The sequence below is a fragment of the Chaetodon trifascialis genome, chromosome 1, assembly GCF_039877785.1.
Source record: "Chaetodon trifascialis isolate fChaTrf1 chromosome 1, fChaTrf1.hap1, whole genome shotgun sequence".
NCBI classification, from domain to species: domain Eukaryota; kingdom Metazoa; phylum Chordata; class Actinopteri; order Chaetodontiformes; family Chaetodontidae; genus Chaetodon; species Chaetodon trifascialis.
The window spans coordinates 11,615,108-11,634,243 of record NC_092056.1 but is presented as its reverse complement, the minus strand read 5'-3'; the positions used below and the strand labels follow the sequence as shown (position 1 = coordinate 11,634,243).

General features: G+C 40.9%; 1 protein-coding gene across 3 annotated transcripts; it reads right to left on the bottom strand.

The window, feature by feature from the left end:
* Positions 1-1,194: 1,194 nt before the first annotated feature.
* dync1li2 (dynein, cytoplasmic 1, light intermediate chain 2) lies at positions 1,195-17,729 on the bottom strand. 3 transcript variants are annotated; one of them, XM_070990873.1, is made up of 13 exons: positions 17,592-17,729; positions 16,693-16,766; positions 16,046-16,162; positions 15,718-15,948; positions 10,764-10,927; positions 8,433-8,526; positions 8,118-8,253; positions 7,868-7,979; positions 7,711-7,770; positions 7,026-7,070; positions 6,779-6,896; positions 5,584-5,712; positions 1,195-4,687 (listed from the first exon to the last, which is right to left on the bottom strand). In XM_070990873.1, the coding sequence occupies exons 1-13, from the start codon at positions 17,675-17,677 to the stop codon at positions 4,575-4,577; spliced, it is 1,479 nt and encodes a 492-aa protein (XP_070846974.1). In that variant the 5' UTR covers positions 17,678-17,729; the 3' UTR covers positions 1,195-4,574. The 3 variants fall into 3 exon arrangements, 2 of the variants coding, with proteins under 2 accessions (XP_070846974.1, XP_070847100.1); XM_070990999.1 differs by having other exon boundaries at positions 1,195-4,682; XR_011603483.1 differs by having other exon boundaries at positions 4,509-4,682; positions 5,254-5,712.
* Positions 17,730-19,136: the final 1,407 nt, after the last annotated feature.

The window sequence follows — 19,136 nt, the reverse complement described above, 5'->3', positions numbered from 1 at the left end:
GGCTTAATTAAGAAAAAGTGAGTTTGAATTAACAGAATTTTTGTCCCACCAAGTTATTAAAACTGAAGACTGTGCATCTTAGGGTTTCAACAGTGATCTGTGAGGCATCATACAGTCATATTGGCTTTTTTCCAAACTGATTGATGCAGATGTGACATCCAAACATCCTGCACTTTCAGCAGATGTCATTTCAATCATGTTAAGTCAGAATTCAGGGATAAGCCTGATTTCATGAAAGAAATTAAACTGTGCTTTCCTGTATATCACTGCCCCCCTGTGGCATTCAGTGGTATTACAAGGTTGCCTAGGTGATAGCAGACCGCGAGAGATGCTGGAAAGTCTATCTGATGCCGAGATGTTGCATCCAAGAGCTATTATGCTTTAATGTGAGGGTATAAATCTCTGCTGATGATGCCAGTGGATTTTCAGTATTTTCAGTTTTGTCCTCCTTTGGGTTCCTAAAGTGACCTGACTGAGTTCACACAGTGATTATCTGCTCAATTGTGCAATATGAATGGGCAGATTCACTTTGACAAAGTGTTTGCCTTGCCAACAAAATGTTGCAAACTGGCATGGCTTCCACATGGGGACTCTGGGACAGTAGGATGGATAAAGCAGAAAATGTGTTTGAGATTACTGGATACAGAACAAGAATGGAAAAAAAAAAAAGACTAAATAAATTCAGTAAGTTGAGCAACTTCAGATATGAGAAATCATCTGTTTAGGATATGAAGAGTTTTACATAGTGTGATTTTGGCAGAAAGTGCACATCGAATATTGAATATTACTTCCACCTTTCGTAATATTTGGCTCCAAAGCAAAGGTGGGCTTCTTCTGGCTGTCAGCGCATTTGTTACCGTATGAATATCTATTTTAAATCTGTTCATCTTTAGCAGTGCTCGTGATCTTTCAGGGTTTCACTGAGAGCGCAACGGTACACAGTCTGTCATTTTTCAATCAACATTTCTATTTTTAAGTAAGCCATCAGCACCAAAGCCGTAATTCATTAGTAATGTCACTATTAATTATTGTTTTGTGCTTTAGTGTATGGGTGGAGTTCAGGGTTGTGGAGTAATTAAAGTGGTGAAATGTTAACTTCTGGCAATCCTCAGTGTTGTCATTACAATAAAAAAAAAAAAAAAAAATCAATAAAAGTGGTACAAATAGACGTAAAAATGCAAAAGTCAACCAAAGTTTGGATTTCTTGGTTTTATTGAAGCCAGGGGTCTGATAAACATTTTCCTTATCTTTGTCAGCGTAAGAAGCTAGAGTCCACATGGCAGCTTAGAGGCTACAGAATTGTGTTAAAGTCATACAATCAAACTTCTGAATAATTCAGGACACAAAAATGCAGCCAGCCATGTGCTTACAATGTCTTGATATCCTGAATACAAAAGGACTGGAAGCAGAAGCTCAAAGCCTCGTATACAGTAGATGTAGACTGTCGATAGTGGTCGAAGGCAATTCAGTAAGGATGTGAAGAGGCAGCTGCTTTCAACTGACGTCTGAGTACAAAAGTCACAACATCTGTTCATTATTCCATATTGGGAGCAACGTCTAATCTTTACAAAGAGCGAGTGCAACTTTGAGACCAAGCAGCATGAGAGCACTTCATTCCACTCAGCTAAATGCCAAATTTGAACGAGTGTGGCCATGTTTGATGAAGAAATAACAGTGTGGTCAATCAGGTTCGGGTGACACTTCAAAGCTCTTTCAACAGAAAATGTCTATGGTCAAAACCATACTTGACAACAAAAACAAAACATGCCTAGGTAGGATGTAAAGAAACAAGGGGACGTTTCATGGGAAAAAGGGACAAACCTGATAATGAATGGAAATTTATTTGGTTTATCTACTTCAAGATGGATGTCCCAAAAAACATCCCTAGCAAAGGTGTAATGACAATGACTTCTAGAGGATTGATCTTAAATGTTCAATATCACCAGCAGAGTTATTCCGTAGTTAACCACCGGGGCACCTTCCATAACTTAAGCAGCAAAGGCGGATAAATAATAAAGTTTAGGTTAACTTCTAGGTTCATTGCTAAATGTTCTAAAAAGGCAAGGCAATAAGCAAAATATGCATTCTGTATCTTTAACTGTACCAACAGGGAGGTGATACAAGTGTCCGAGGGAAAAGTGCTCGTTTCAACATGTGGCGGTTCTGCTCCTGGCCGTTCTGTAAAATTGTGCTTCATCCACTTCGGCAACAGACCCTCAGGTGCACATTCCACCCAGTCGCAATAAAAATAAAGGAAAAATACAAACAATAAGAGCTTCATTTTGATCAAAAGTAAATCCAGAACAGATGTGTAGCATCATTTTGACAACAAATCAAGCATAAAGCACACTGTACATCAAACGGTCTTGTGGTTATTCCCTTACAATTTAAAAAAAAAAAAAAAAAAATGAAGCTAAATTGAAGACCAGTTTAGAGAATTTACCATAATCTACTGTACATAATTATTTTTCCTTTGACTCCTGAAACCCCAGACTCGGTCGAGTGGGGTAAGGCATTATTACCATTTATAGGGTGTTATTCACAACAAGTGTTCAAAGGCAGGTCTGATGTTTGGAATGCAAGCGCTCCATGCAAGAATAGAATAAAAATGGCCACTGGTTAATCTTATGGATGATTAGCAACTATAGAAGAAGAAAATAGTGACTAATATGCATCTTTGGTTCCATGTTCCAATTCAGTCCAGTTTTTCCTTTTATTTGCTATTATTTTAATAGCAAATTGCTGCTCTCTTCACACTTGCCATTAATTCTGTGAAAGCTACTGATGTACACTATCCATAGGATTAAGTAGGGCCTGGCATACAGACTTAATGATAATGTACACTTAGTTCATTTTGATTAGATTATGGTGTCATGAAACCATAATTGTCATCACAGATTATCTGATATGGTACAGTATAATTGCTTTGATAAAAAAAAGAGAGAAATTACATAACACAATTAAGCAACCCCTTAAGGACACACAAATTAATTAGGAGCATTCCTGTGAAGGCAGGGTGCTCAGTGTGACAAACTGTTAGCTGTGCATTGAAGGCAAAGGTTGTCATTTTAAATGGGCACTGAAAGAGAGCGAACAAAAAGACTCAAAACTGGACAGGTTTCCTACAGGGATGTGTTTCTACAGCTACTTCATGTAGAAACCGGGAATGTTTTAACTGACATGCGAAGTACAGTGTGAATAAAACACGTGAAACCACGATGGACAGTGCTGTCAGGACACAATATCTCGTTTTGTTCAAACCACAACAAACCATTGTGTCTTTTGGCTGCAAAGCGAGTGGTTTCAACTACAGCAAGTGTTCGTTTGGGGGACCCAGAAGTTCCATCATGTGGTTTTCTTCTTAATATCAGCAGCCTTTACAGTTTGTATGAAGGCATTCGATCTATTGCTCTATTGAACACTATCAGCTAGGCCACAGAAATCTTAATTCTGAAAAATAACAGAGACCACAGGCTTGTTGTACATTAAAAAAAATGTAAAATGAAATAAATTATTTGGATGACAAGAAATGGACAAAAACCTTTTAACCGATGGTGCTACAGTGCATTTCCTCGTATGTAGACAAGCACCTCTACTATGACACAAACAGCTAACTGTGCGAGGCACTTAGGAGTTATAGTAGGAAAGATGCTGCCCAACCCCCACCCCAAATATACACACCTGTAGCTAAAGAAGCGATTCTGCTGCGACCTCTAAGCCTGTCAAATCCCAACCAGTCTCATTTAGTCAAAGAAGCTATTTTCAGAATTTGGACAGAATTGCATTTTATACAAAATCAAAGTTAACCTGAATAGATTTGTTTGTACTTATATTTACAGAATCCTTCGAGATGATTAGGGCTAATGATATGATATGCTATCAGCTATGTGGACTTGTCGTGTTAGTGTCATGACGTCAGTGGCATTTTAACATGTGATACAGATGAATGTTTCCTCAGACTGATAAATGGTGCACAAAATAAAATAAAAAGGAGGAACTTTGTATAAATACATCAGTATCATATCCAACATTTTTTACATACTACATATGTTCGCAAGTATTTTAATTACTTTTCTCAATGAATATATTTAAAGTTTAAATACCTTTCCAATCGCAACCAAATTCCTTCCATGAGATAAGCTGAACCAGATGCCACAGGACCAGTAATATTTCCACTCTTTAAACCCATGAGGAGGGTGTTCAACCCCAGGAACTGGGGGGCCTGCAGCCCAGCACATCAAGCTGGCTGCCAGGGAGTGTGCACGCATTTCCATGAACTGACATCCCTCACAAAATAACATTTACAGTGGAAGAGAGGACAGAAATAAAGCCAAGCCTTCAGCACTTATCATCTCATTAACACCTCCATCCTCTCTCTCTCTCTCTCTCTCTTCCCGTCTCACCAGAACACCAAAATATCTGATAGCATCTGAAACTCATTTTGGTGAAACCACTGTGTGCTGACTGATATAGACATTGGGAATTTGGTCAATTTTTTTTTTCTTTTTGCTCACATGTACATGTATTCTTCCAGAGTATTAATGCAGTGGACGATGCAGCTGTTTTTGTTGCCTTCACGCTTCGTTCTCTGTCGGCGGTGGTATGTTGTTAGCTGAAACCATGGAGTCTTGTTTGCGAGTCATCCTGTCCAACTCGGCCTGGACATCAGTCAAACCCGGCTTCTGCCCTTGGAAACAACGGGAGACAAAGTCCAAAAGTAATCTCCTGTAGCGTCTGTACGTATTCACAAATAACAGTTTTCTATGACCAGCAAGCGGATGGACGGGGGTTGGATGGTGACGCGGTCCCATGCTGGAGATTGGCGACTCGCTGCACACGGTTAACACACATGCGAAACTAATCATCAGACAAAGGGAACATGTACTCATGCATTATCCTTTCAGCTGGGTCTCACAAAGATGTTAACACTGCTCAGCGCTGGAACAAAAAGTACATGTCAGTGGTCCCAGACAGAGAGATGAGTTATGCAATGTTTCCCTCAATGTTTCACTGGGAACATTCAGCCATTTCACAAACACTACTTAACTTTGTTATATTTCAGTAATATAACAAAGCTTAAAAAAGAAGTGCTGTAGCTGAAAATAAGAACTGCTGACATGCAGAACAGCTGAGGTTACACAAGTAAAAATAACAGGTATATACATTAGTAGAGCAAGACAGCAGTGGGATATGACATGGAGTGAGTGACATTAGTTTCCTGGGGGCACTTATGATTGGAGGTTTGGTGCATACAGGCCTGTCACAAGTTTCCTCAGGAGTCAGAAGGTCAGTCAAAGAGGACAACTTTTCTTTTTCTCCTGTTTTAACCTTCTCTCTCAGGCTGTAGAGATAAAACTCCAGACAGCAAAATGGTCCACAGGCTCTATCAACAAAAGGCCCTGTTTCTAACGCCTCTAGACGTAAGTGTGCATGCAGTCCATGCTGAGATGGATCTAAACGCACAGGATGCTATAAGTCAACATTAATGCTTTTATAACTGACAGACAACTGCTAACCTGTAAGGAGGAAGGTTTGAAAGTAGAAAGCGATCAGTGGTGAGAGCGCTGGAACGAGAGGCTGTACCTGTTTTCTTGGCGGACCCTTGCACTCCAGCTCCAACTGCGCCACTTCCTGGGCTCCCTGGGGATCCAGTCTTTTTACTCAACAGGCTGTTGAAGAAGTTGGCCAGCACTCCTTCATTGGCAGCCCCAGCTGCACGAGAAAACATGGAACTTAAAATCACTTCTCTATGCATGAAACCTCCCTTTCTTGTGAAAACTGTCAACAATAAGATTAGAAACACAAGTTTTTATTGGTTGTACATATTGTTACTTGATAATAGCCAACACCCACTACACTTAATGATTGAGATGCTAGTTACCATCTCAACGCTGAGGCTTCTGAAAAAACACAGGCTGACTATTGATCGATTATCTTGCTGAATCCTTCTTTTCAAATACATATCTATTGTTTCTGCTGCATACAGGGGAATCATCTTTTTGCAAAATAAGGCTATGTCTTCATCTTGTTAAGTTGAGGACAAAAGCTCTTTTGACCATATCAACAGTCGGTGTATGTGCACCACCCTCAAACCACATGTTTGTCTCAGAGGGCTTTACAATCTGAACAGCATATGACATCCTCTATCTTAGGATCCTTGATTTGGATAAGAAAATACTCCACAAAGCCTCCTTTATCAGGAGAAAACTGTGGTGATACAGTTGAAATGTGTTGATAAAGTTGCTCCAACCACCTTTTTGAGATTTGCTTTCACACAGAGCAAAGAAAGTATACAAAAATCAGATGCAATGAAAGTATACAGATGAAAGTATACATATGCAATTTCAACTCCGCAAACAACACTGCAATTCAAAACCACAACAGGCGACAGTTAACAGACCTCTATTTAATATAGTTAAATCCAGCATTCAGGTTTTAAGCTGGAATGCATTACCCCCCCACTGTACTTACTGAAGAGGAAAAAGTCAATCTTCCTGCTTAAGGAATCTAGTGTTATGAGAATTATTTCAGTTCTTACCTCTTGGGGGCAATATTGCAGCACTTCAGGAAAAACTCATTACAGCCAAAAGATCGAAAATGAATGTGAAGGACTGCAATCAAAGCAGTTTTTCGTTGGTACTTAAAAAGAATCCTGAATTAAATAGAAAAGACTGTGCAAGGCCCTGTACAAACTATGTAAAGTAGGAAGCACTGAAGTGCAAAGAATGGTTCTGTGTGTGTTTGTATGACAATAACGGAGCACTCATAGAGCTCCTACCTTTCATGTTAGGGTCAGGCTTTTTGACAGCAGCCATTGGTGAGCCACTGGACACTGTGGGTTGGCCGGCGCGACCTGCAGGCCTGGGAGACCCCGAGGCTGTCCGTCCTGGAGACTCCTGCGACATAGAAACCAGAGCTAGACTGTAATCCCAAACAAAGAGCTTAGTTTGTCTGCAAATGTAAAGACAAATAACAAATCCAGCCATTTCTATGATTCCACATTTGAGGGATGTTAAGACACTCACTGTTGCACCTCTTGTTGGCGTGGCTGGCTGCTTTGCTAACAATGACTGGAGAGACAGAAAAGGTACAAAGTGAACGGCTTAATTCAGAGGCGGTGTATGATTGCAACGATTCATTTCTATGCAGGCTCAAAAGAAAAGCACCGCGTCAAAATGGATACTGCAAACAGACATGGTTGACCAATTTGGGATTTTCTGGAAAACTAATTTCAAGCAGACGTATTTACACAATTCATCTAATTTTGAAAGTCTGCCCAGTGGTATACAAGAATATAGAAAACAATTGCCATCTAACTCCTGCACCAGCTTTGATTTAGATGTGCACAAACAGAAGAGCAGTCAGTGGAGATAAAGGTAAAGGGAGTTCTGTTGAAAAGACGCCTCAACTAACACTGAACATTTCTCTAACCTGCAAAACTGAAGCCTCAGCTGAGTGTTTTATTTAGACTGCCTTCCTGATTTATCTGTCTATAAAACAGGAAGTGATGGCAATGTTATGAGGAAGTTTAAGATGTCACCAGCACATGAGTACAGTACACAAATTTGTGTAATCATGAAAATGTCAGTTCAGGATTAGAGGACACTGATAGGGGGGTGACTTTTCTTGAAAGCTTGCTGACACACTGACAGTGTGTCTTGTTGGCAGGTGACACAAATCATTTAATATGCAAGAAAGACTGACACATACCTGTTGCTTCATCAGGAATACCTGCTCATCCTCTGCATTTATCTCTTTGTCATGAACCAGCTGTGAAGAAGAGCACAAGAAGAAAGCATGGGCTTATCTGAATGGACCTTTAAGCTGCACTGTAAACCTTAAAGCGTCAGTACTTGCGTTGCCATACCTTTCGTACTGGAGGCTTTGTGATAAAATCTTCAAATGGATCTTCGGGTCTGACACTTGTGAGGTTTTCATGCAAAATCCCAATTTTCTTCTCATTATCCCATCCAGATGGACTGAAAGAAAGGAAGAGACGATTGTTGACAATTATGACTATTATGTTTCCTTGGAATAAAAATGAGAATTTGCTTTTCGGTATGTCCTATTAAACACTGATATACTAAATAAACATGTGCATCTCTAGCTTCACTTACATGAACACTGCATCCTTCTCCACCACTAAGGCAGGTGTGGTGAACTGGAAGTCATACATCTTATGTACTATATATTTGTAAAGCAGGTCCAGGTTCTTCTCCTCTTTGACTGAAGTATAGATCAGCCCAGCTCCATCTGTTTAATTCAGTTAAGGCAGCAGTCGTTGGGGTAATGAAAGACAGTAGGTGATGATAATCAATAAGACATCACGGGCCACACAAAAAAACAGATGAATGGCCCATTTCTGTCTGAACAGTCAAAGCTACAGTGATCATTGTGACTAATTACAAACACATCGTGTATTAAAAGGATACAGTGTAAGGAAAATCGCCTGATGTGGGACTGGATGAAATCGAAGTGCTCCTCTCTGTAGTCGTGCTCCTTCTCTAGTATGCTGACTGCGTCACACTGAAGAATGAACAATTGAGGGAGTGAGATGAACATTTTAATTACACAGGCAATACAATGTTAGTGTTTACACACAGCGCTCTCTGCGTCTTCAGCCAATTACACAATGAGAGTGTTTTCTGTTGTGATTCTAGACAGAACAAGATTTTTATTTCTAAAAATCTGTCAGTCCACAAGGACAGGGAGAGACGCTGCTGTAATGCATCAATATGTCCTCCTCCGATGCTTTTATGTTCCAAGTGTTGTTTGTACCTAGTAAAGACGTCATAAGAAGTCATTCACAGCAGAGAAATTTAAACAAAACTGGTGAGAGCAAACAGCTGAGGTCGAAGCTGGTGTGGACTTGTTCAGAGGACGTTGGTGCAAACTTGTCTTTGGAGGCTCTGGGCAGATTTTTGGTGTGCTGCCTGCGGAACCTCTGCCACAACCAGACATGACTTCTGCTTTCACCTCTGTGGGGCTGATCAGCAACTAGACATGGTGGCGATGTGGCAGTGGATGCAGTGAAATACAATACTTCCTGCCAGTGGCGTGTACAGACTTTTTTTTTGACTCGGGTGGCCAATTGGGGCACTGACTTTTGCAGGGGTGGCATGAAGTGTGTACACACACACACACACACACACACACACACACACACACACACACACACACACACACACACACACACACACACACACACACACACACACACACACACACACACAGTAGCCTTAATTTACCATTTACTTCTTCATCTACTTTAACTACTAACATGACAGTATCGTCCAGTTCCTTACATATACTTCATACTTTGACATAATGGGATGGTACTTTGGCGGCCAATCAGATTACAGGGGTGGCCAGTGCCATCCCAGGCCCCCCTTCTGGACGAACCCCTGCTTCCTGCCCCTGGGTCTCTGGTGTAGGTCCTATCATTAGTCATAACAAAAGGGGTGAGGTTCAAAACAAAGCTTATAGCAGAGTTTGATGACAAGAAATGAAACGATTTCCTTTCTTTTTGGCATCTATTGCTAACATACAATAATAAACAACAAATAATGGTCTTGAATAATGAGATTCTCTGCCAAGAGGAAAACCTTTTCTCTGACAAGGGCTAGACAGAGACACCAAAGACAAAAAGGCGTATGCCCGATTTTTTCTGTCATAGTTAGCATGTGAAGCTCTGCTGATGGCTACACTGTGTTCTTCAGCACTAATCTTTGCCTGGAGGGTTAGCAAGCAAGCATAATGGCAGCTTTTCATTAGACAACACTGTCTCACAAAGCACAACATAAAACTGGTTCATCTGATACACACATGTACCAGTGCAGAATGGGCAGACTCTACATATGGTCTGTGCTTGTCGTGGTGGCAATTCAAGACATCAGAACCACGAAGTGAGGGTGGCTGTCAAGGTGTCGCAGGGCGCTTTCTGTGCTTGTCTATCTCAGGCTACTCTGAACTAAGTAGAGAGAGATACCTACAGGCTAACAGGGCTGAGGCTGCAGAAGTGTAACAGCAGAGCCCACAAAGTAATGGCAGAGAAGAGAAGAGATAGACCATGACCACAGGTGGCCTAAAACAGATGGCCCAAAAGAGGTTCTGGAAAACCATTCTGCAACTAAAAAGAGGGTGGCAGGACATTACTTAGGGAGTGTACCAAGTTACATTATCCTAAATCAGAATCCCCAGACTCTTCTGAGAGCACTATTAAGTTAAGAGCACTTTGAGGAACTCCTAAACCCAGTGGATACACCCTCTCAACAGAAGGCAATGGCTCATTTGGGGGAAATAGATGATATAATAGGTATCATTTCTAAAAACAAACTTGTTGAGGCTACGTATATGAAATATGGGAAGCTGCATCTATTACAGTGGCGAAATAGTTAACTAAGTAGTGAAAAGTAGTTAACCAATCTTATGACGCCTGTCATAAGGATTAGGAGTGGACACCATATTCGAATGGACACTAGACATACATACAAAAACAGCGATCTTTTGCAGTTAAGCACAGGTTTTTCTCTTTTGCAGCAAATGGAACTAAATCACTGCACTGCATCGTTGTGATTAAGTATGCTGTTAGATTTTATGTGGCATCGATCATTTGGTTCTTTCATCTCAAGGAGTTTGTATCAGGTCAGAGAAGCTTGGATAGATTGGTAATACCTCTCACAACACCAAAACATTAGCTGTCTCTAGAGACTGTCTGGTTTCATACACTTCATAAGGCTTTTGGGACTATAGGAATTACTTACCTTTGTGCAAACTATTAGCACTGGAATGCCCAGGTTGTGTGTGAGTGTGTTGTCCCCAAGTGGTAGCACAACAGCCTCGTCTTCCCCTGCTGGCGCGGCCCGTCTCTGTGGGGAGGATGGTGTGGCATCCTCTGGTTCTACGTACTCTTGAAACGCTTTCACCACTAGTGGAAAGACAAAGGGAATAAAAGATGAGAATTCAGACCATTACTGGACAGAACATACAGCTCTGGGTGAGACCGGTAACGCTGAAGATTAGCTCAGTCCAATACCTTTATCTGCCTAACCATTTCTTAATGAAAAGCTTGGCCTCACACACTCTCCTGTAAAAAAAAAAAAAAAAAATAATGCCAATCATAGACAAAAGCTTTTTCACCTTGTTTTCCATCTCATAGTTGACCTGTTTTAAAAAAAAAAAACAAGACACATACTCGTATTTTTGTAAGAAAATTTAAATCCAAAAGGAGATCTCATTAAGTACCAGTAGGTATAAATAAAAAATTGAAATATCAGCAGCCATGTGGCTCTGCCCTCTGTTCACATGAACGAATAAAATATCTTTCTTTCCCTGACTCATACCCAACATGGTTTGCACCTTTGGATGTTCTCTCTCTGCATTATGACCCATTCTAACATACATTTAATAGGGGTGTTGTGACAAGATAACACAAAATAACACTGTCAGGAGACAACAGGCACATTTAACATGTTAACTGAGCCACTTTGCTCTATGGTGTCCGTAATAACAACATCTCTCAACTCTGGAAAAAAAAGACACAAAAACATCAAGCTGACCGGTAAAGGTTTGTTCATTTCAGTACATAGCAGGGACCCCAGATGTTAATTTTCAGGGCAATTCAATCTTATTCACTAATTCACTTCAGGTTATTCATTTCTATGAAGATAATATTTAGGTTGCAAAATTAATGGATGTACACATCCTTTCCAGGATCCATAGTTCATTTTTAAAAGTTTATATATTCTTAATGTTTGACCATGTGTTGTTGGCTTCCGCCGCCAGGCTGTGCCTTTGAAAGGCGAGAGTTTTGAAGCACAAGCAGAAGAACAACTTCCTCTGTTGCTGATGCATGTTGCAGTAGTTAGCACAAAGCTAGCCAGTTTTAGCCGCAGAAAATATGTTGGCTGAGTATAAGCAATATATACTGCTAAGAAACTGAAAGTTTTATTACAGCCCAGAGTCTCTGGCTGCAACACGGAAATATTTTCGTACAAACATCAAAGCCAGTGTGACAGATAACCCAACAACATTTACCAGCCAAATGGAAAACCTACCTGCATTTTGTGCTTGGCGGGTACTTTCGGACCCTGTCTGTAGCCTAAACAGGTCATTATTTAAGGTGCACATCATCTTTGGTGGCATCGTTGGTAAAGCTACAGAGCAACTCGTAACCTTGGCAACACCCTGACACAGAACTATAAACCTGGTTTTACAGCTCACGGTTAAGTGTTGTGCTCAGCCTCAAACTATGCCACTGAGCTGAGATCATTGGCTACATTTAACTGGCTTATTAAAATATACCCACCCCTGCCCAATGACTGATGCACAAATGTAAATGCACAAACAAGTTGTTACTGTTAACATACTGTATAGTTTAGTATCATTGGTGTTAATCACACTAAATTTCCACCTTTACATTATAAGCCTTGGGTGAAAGGTAGAAAAAGATAAATGGCATCCTTCGTTTTCCTATTGTGCTGCCCCAGCTGTCAAGACATTTACAAAGCTGCGGTGTGAGGTGGTGGTGTTGGGGGGGGGGGGGGTATGTGCAGGAAGCTTTGGCCTACTTCCTCAGGAGCTTCGGGAATGCAGTTGGGGACAGCCCACAAAGCCAGACCGACTTGCTGTTTTGCGCCTCCTTTCCTTTCAAATGCAGGATTTCGTATATGGGGCAAGAACTGGTGTTATAGGCAATCTAAAAGGGAACCCTTCTTGGACACAGGATTACACAAATCCAGCACATATGCACAAATGGGGATGGGGAGTGTACATTAGGGCTTAAGAGACGTCTGAATTTAATTGGACAAACATTTAACAGATTGCTAAAAGAAGTCCAACTTTCACTGAATCCTCTCCGGTGCAGACCTCATGTGTGTCTGATCGGCCTTGACATGGAGCACAACTAAGATCTAATAAATGAAACAGGCACCCAATCAGCAAGGCATTGATCAAAACCTGACAATATTTACTGATCTTCTTTTCAGATATTGTCAATATCTTCTGACTAGTCGGAAAATAATATAATGATGGGTAATGTATGGGCAAGGGGCTGACTGATATGCAATGACAAAAATCACATATTGACAGATATGTGATTGCCATGTGAGTCACAGCTTTAGTGAGAGTTGTACTAATGTGTGTTCCATTACATCTGGAGAATATGATTAATAGGCCAGGGCATCTGTGTATCACGGCAGTGTTTCAATTATGATGGTATGCTGTGGCACATTTTACCTTTCTCTGAAATCTGGATATCGTGCTTGGCCTACTGCAATTTGGATATTCTTTTTGATTAATTGTTCAGCCCTATGTGGGCATTTTGATACTTTATTTTAACCATAAAAACTTAATTCTGTGTGATTTCAAGCCTACATGAGCTAAGTAAGTGATGATAAAAGGAGTGCTTGAGAGGAGTATCACTTTAAGATGCAAAGTGAAAGAGACAAGGACAGACAGACTTTGACCCACTAAGTCCCGTTTATCTGTTCCACAAACAAAGGTGAGGTCATAATGCATTGGCACACATAATTGAGGACTTATTAGGTATATTCAGGTCTTGAAAGGTGTCCCTAAAAGACAAAGCTCAAGTTCAGCTATGATTAAACAAATAAGGTCTCACTGTGTATTGTAAGACATAACCACCATTTGCATCAGTCGTAAACTGTTTACCACTCCATGCTGCTGGCTCATGGCTAAAGCATTTTTATAGCTGTTAGGTTGCTGGTTTCCTTTAATTTAAGTGAAACCAACCTAGAGTCAAAACAAAATACCCAAGATATTTGCCTGCACACCATTGGCAGCGACTTTAGCTAAAAAGGAATTCTTGTCACATCACCACCACAGAAGTCTCTAACTGAAATATTTCTCATTTCAATGTGTGGTCCCAGCAGCAGTGGGTCGATCCTGTAATTTAACTTGAGACGACTCCAGCAACCAGCCTACTTCAGTTACAGCGGAGCAGGAGTCAGAACGTCCAGTCAACTGACAGTATTCAGACCCACTCAGTTTACGGCCCTTCCTTTCCCCGACACTGCTGCTGGGAGGGGAGGGAACCATGATGCAAGACGGCTGCAAGACTCGTTGGACAGAAGCCAATGACACACACACACACATGCACACACACACACTTCCAGTCTGCCTGTCAGCCTGTCTCTCTCACTCACACACTCATATCCACAAATTCGTAAGCTGACTTGGTCTCACCAATCTGCTACTGACATCACAACTGACATGCTGAAAGATGCTTTATCTGGATGACATGCCGCAACTAAAGTGGAAATCTGACCATGTCAGTGGGTGGGGTCAAAATGTTTTGGCCAAAGACCGAAAGCAGGAGGAACCCTACAGAAATCTGACAAACAGAGTTAAAGGTAAGCCTCAAAAATTGACAAAATTGTTGGGACTGAAGAAAAAAAACATCTGCACAGTACAGACAAACTCTACGGCTGCACATGAGCTGAAATAAATGCTCAAGCCTCTCTCCACTGAGCACAAGATAGAACGTATACGTTCCAGGAGGTACTTCCTTTCTGCTGCATTGCATAAATCAACAATGCTATACAGCTACTTGAACTGAAATAAGCCAGTAAACAACTTTCAAATGTGGAATCCATTAAAAGTCATTTTATCCACTTCAAGTGTTGGAATTTACAATGTGCTTTAGTCATCACTTGGCTACCAACTTCCCTTTTCTTTTTCACATGTTTGCCAGCAGATTAAACTTGCTATTACCACTTGCCACTACTTGCCACTATATTAGCATGTCATATGTCAAGACCTGTTCACACAAACTGACCTGCAATGAATAAATAATTTGACTTCTTTGTCATAAGTCATTTCAGACTTGTAAGAGCAACAGCAGCAAGCAAACTTTGCAGTCAGACAAGAACTCCCTTTAAAACCCTGCAGGCTGGGCAAACGTATCCGAAAAGCAAGAAATCTGCCCAAACACAAAAGAACTATTCATAAGCGAGAGATGATTAGCTCTAAAATTAACAGAAGAACATAGGAGTGCATCACACTCATTGATCTGCAGAACTTGCCTCTAGCCAGAACACACAGCTGAGGATCATGGGCCTCTCTGATGATGACCTAGAAACATCCATGACAATGTGTAATGTTATACAGTCCTTGGCTTCCATGCTACTTAGCGACCAATCTCTCCTTTTTTCCAGCAGCCAGTTATAAAGGACCCTGGCAGTTATTATGTAAGACACTCATTGCTTCCATCCTAGGATGCTTCAGGCATCTTTTCTGAGTGCTGTCTCTTTTTAGCCCTTTTCTGAGATATACCAATCTTAATTAACGGTCTACTTTAACAAATTTGTAGCATTTTAAGTTACAGTCACCACTTGACTGATCAAATTATAGTCAATCTTCACTCTTATTATTTCTGCATTCACTTTACATTGTCCGAATTCTCAACCAGGGAACGGGCCAGATATATGATAAAAAGGTACACGTTCTGATTTGGGGTACTGTTGGACAATATAGCAAAATCTGAGATTTTATCTACAACCACACCTATAGAAAAGGTGGTGCATGGTTTTGAGTGTTTAACTATGTTCAGTGTTGGAAAATAAAACCTTTCAAAATAAAAGTTTGAGTTAATTATCAGAGCACATATTATTGAAGATTTACTAAATTGAAGGTGTCATTTTGAAACCATCCATAATGTGTGTAACACATGCGTAGATAGAGGCAAGCATTACTTACTCTTCTGCTCCATTTCTCTCATTTCCTCAGGTGGGATCTTGAGCTTGTCCACATGGTCACGAAGCACACTGGCCCACTTCTGCAGTGACTCCATAATGGTCCAGGGCCGTGACATATCCACAACAAACAAAGCTAGACAGTCAGGTAGTGACTGAGCCGAAACAGCAAACTTAAGTAGGCCTTTGTGGTATAGGTCTCCATCCAGGATCCACACATTACAGCGAGTAAGATCTGCCAAGGAAAAGCAAAATACTAGTTAAATACAACCCAAACAATTACCGCCACTGCTGTAAAACAACCGCAGAAAAGCTACAGCAGGTAAACTCACCATCTCTGTCCTCATCATGGACATTTAAGTACAGATACTCAAGTCCCCTCCCCTTCTTGTTGTGATCAGCTCCTTGAAGTTTGGCCACAAGTGTTGTCTTTCCTGATCCGTCCTCACCTGCAATATATTTTATTCATTGGCTTACATGTGACATTTTTCATTATTATTACTAGCAGTCGTAATATTGGTCAGTACATACAAATTAGAATAATAGCGGATATGCTGAAGCAAAGTCTTTTAAACTCACTGCCTATAAGAAAACGTATCGAGACTTTACAGCCTTTCCTCCTCATATGCAATGACCACACATGTTCCCATGGCAGTCAGAGGGTCACACTAATCTCTCTGTTCCATAGCGGTATTTCTCACATTTTTGGAAGTCCGACTCATGCAAGTATGTCCCCAGCTGCAAAGACTTCTCTGTATGTTGCGTTTGTTAAGTCTTCCTTTCAAGAGTGTGGGAAAAAAGACAGCTGAAAGTGCATGCCTTTTCAAAAGTCAGAAAGGTTTTAATGTGCAACCATTAGCTTTTGTGACTTCAGTGTGGTTTTGCAGTTTGCGGGCCCTCCGCTCCCCCTCAGGGTTGACAATCACAAACACACTGCAAACACTGCAGAAGCACAAACGTTCACACAAGTAATACTTACCAAATACCAGGATATTTTTTCCCGATGGCAACTTTGAACTTGATCTTGTTGAAACTTCACTCAGTATTGAGGACCTACAAGAAATAACAAGACACACAGATGGCGTAGAGAAGTGAGACTGACAGTCCAGTGGCACACTGACAGCTCCCTGGCTCGAAACTTAGCTAAGTTGATACTAAAACAGTACTTAGTCAGCCACCGTCACATAACTTAACCGTTACTTGTAACGATCGACAGTATTACTCCGGTGTTTCAGCTAATCCATTAATATATCTACGTTTACGCGAAAAAAGCAGGAAATGATATGTCATCTCCTCTGACCGGTAGCGGCTGAGTTAGGAGTCGCTTAAGCAGCTAAGGATCTGCATCCATGAACTAAAGCCTCCAAGCAGTAAAAATGAGTAATTTAGGAAAATATTAAAGGCTCGCTAAAACCAATATTACATCCCTGCATAAATCGTTTGGTCGGTCATGGTAACGTAACAGCCTGTTAACGTTTACGCTCCTGTTAGCTTGTTGTATCCTGCATAAAGGAGCGAGTTAGTATTTAGGTGTTGTCTTGGCATGAACTACCAAAGCCCCTGACAGTATGAATGGCTTTCTCAAACTTTACTTGTCAATTCAACATTTCTTGTAATAGTAAAACTCGCTGCCGGTGAGCCACAATTTAGCTAATCAGCAGTAACATTAGTTCACTTAGCATTGCTGACGTTAGCTGAGCTGCTAGCACAACGTTAGCACACTGACCGCCCAGCTTCAGTTAGTGCTAATGTTACTGCTAGCCGGGCCGGTGTCTGATTCAGAGCAACCGGCAGTGACAAAGCAGAACCACTGCGGTTGTGCTTCTCCAAGAAGGGACACGACACTCATGAAGTCGTTAACAGAATAGCAGAACTTGCCAGAGGTTTTGTCCTTCTTCATCTTCGTTGTTATTGTCGCCTGCCCCGGCTGCGCCCGGGAGCTGTTTCTCCAGAACGGGAGCCATCTTCTCTTTCTACAACCACAAAGGCAAGGCCCTGCTTCTTGGGCACCACAAGCACCGCCTTCATCCAAGTGGCCAAGGGTGCGTTACTTTCATTGACTGCTACGTCGCGCCGGGACCCCAGGTCTACTTCGCCATATCCGACGTTCAGTGAAGTCGTTATTGATTGCTTCAGTATTTATTATAAGAAATTAAAGGTTTATTTGTACGAAGTATGATAATAATATATGCAAACAGTAACAGTACACAGATGGACTATGTTTGCGGTTCAAATCCGGGTTCAAACAATCAAGCACTACATCTGGCCACATTCCAATAAGTGATGTCATAGCAGCTGATGGAGAACAGTGTGTGATACCAACAAGTTCATTGTGGCCTGTAACCTTTGCAGTTTGCTGTCTTGTTTCATCCAATGTGGATTTGACCCTTAAATTTACCGGCTAAGTTCCACTGGTCAAGATGGGTCTACTGTCAATTTAAGTCAATCAATTCTGGTATGACTTTGAGTTTCCTTAGATCAAGCACATGTAAGAATAAGCAAGACAGTGGGCTTTGTCTGGTCACCCAGCAGTCCAATAAACACATACCATGAAGGTATCCATAGATACAGTTGAACACAAGTCGCTGGTTCAAGAGCTGCTCTCTGTTAAAGGATGATGATTTGTAAAAGGTCACTTTTATGGGGTCAAGAATAATGCCCCTGTGAAATTTGTTTCATGTCTCTTCACCTCTTGCCTTTAACTCTGGATCCTGGTCATGTTTTCAATAAACAGCTTTAGTGTCTAGTGTAAATTGAACCTATTATTTTGACAGCCATGATACATTTTGTCAAATCCAATCCAATCTTCACTACAAACCTTCAGCATCCTCAAAGAAGCCATTGTGTGATGCCTTTTTGTGTGACACACATATATGAAACACATATGACAATGACATGCAAATAGATTACATTAGAAGTAAAATAATGTATGATGATGAGGATGATGATGATAAAAAAAACATCATCAACATCATTATCAAAACAGCGGGAGGGGAGGGGCAGACAGTCTTCACTTAATGGGCCAGACACATATAGCCAGTATTTAATGTTTGCTGTAAAGATGACTACAGCTTGAAGGTTTTCTAAACATCAATTATTTGCTTCTTCTACAAAGTCGACCAGCTCAAGCATAAATAAGGGGATACTATGAGTCAAGCTGCCAGCTAATTAAGCAAATACTTGTCAACACAGAAATGTTCTTTAACAAAGTGTTTTACATGAGAGACCGTGAGAGGCACAGCTCCTTCAAGTGGAAAAATAACTGCAAAGAAAGTATCCACTTCACATTTTGTGTAATTAAACTTAATTTGAACCCTTAAGCTCATGATATACAACATTGTTGAAAGTCATTGTTTTGCATTATCTATAATTGCACACTCGTTGTAAATCACTAAATGTCCAGTAGAGGGTGCTATTCATCTT

Coding starts and splice junctions, on each gene's coding strand:
- dync1li2 (XM_070990873.1), bottom strand. CDS start 17,677: ATGGCTCCCGTTCTGGAGAAACAGCTCCCGGGCGCAGCCGGGGCAGGC. Junction 16,767..17,591: donor GAAGAAGGACAAAACCTCTG/GCAAGTTCTGCT, acceptor TATTTCTTGTAG/GTCCTCAATACTGAGTGAAG. Junction 8,527..10,763: donor TGCTAATAGTTTGCACAAAG/GTAAGTAATTCC, acceptor TTCATTCTTCAG/TGTGACGCAGTCAGCATACT.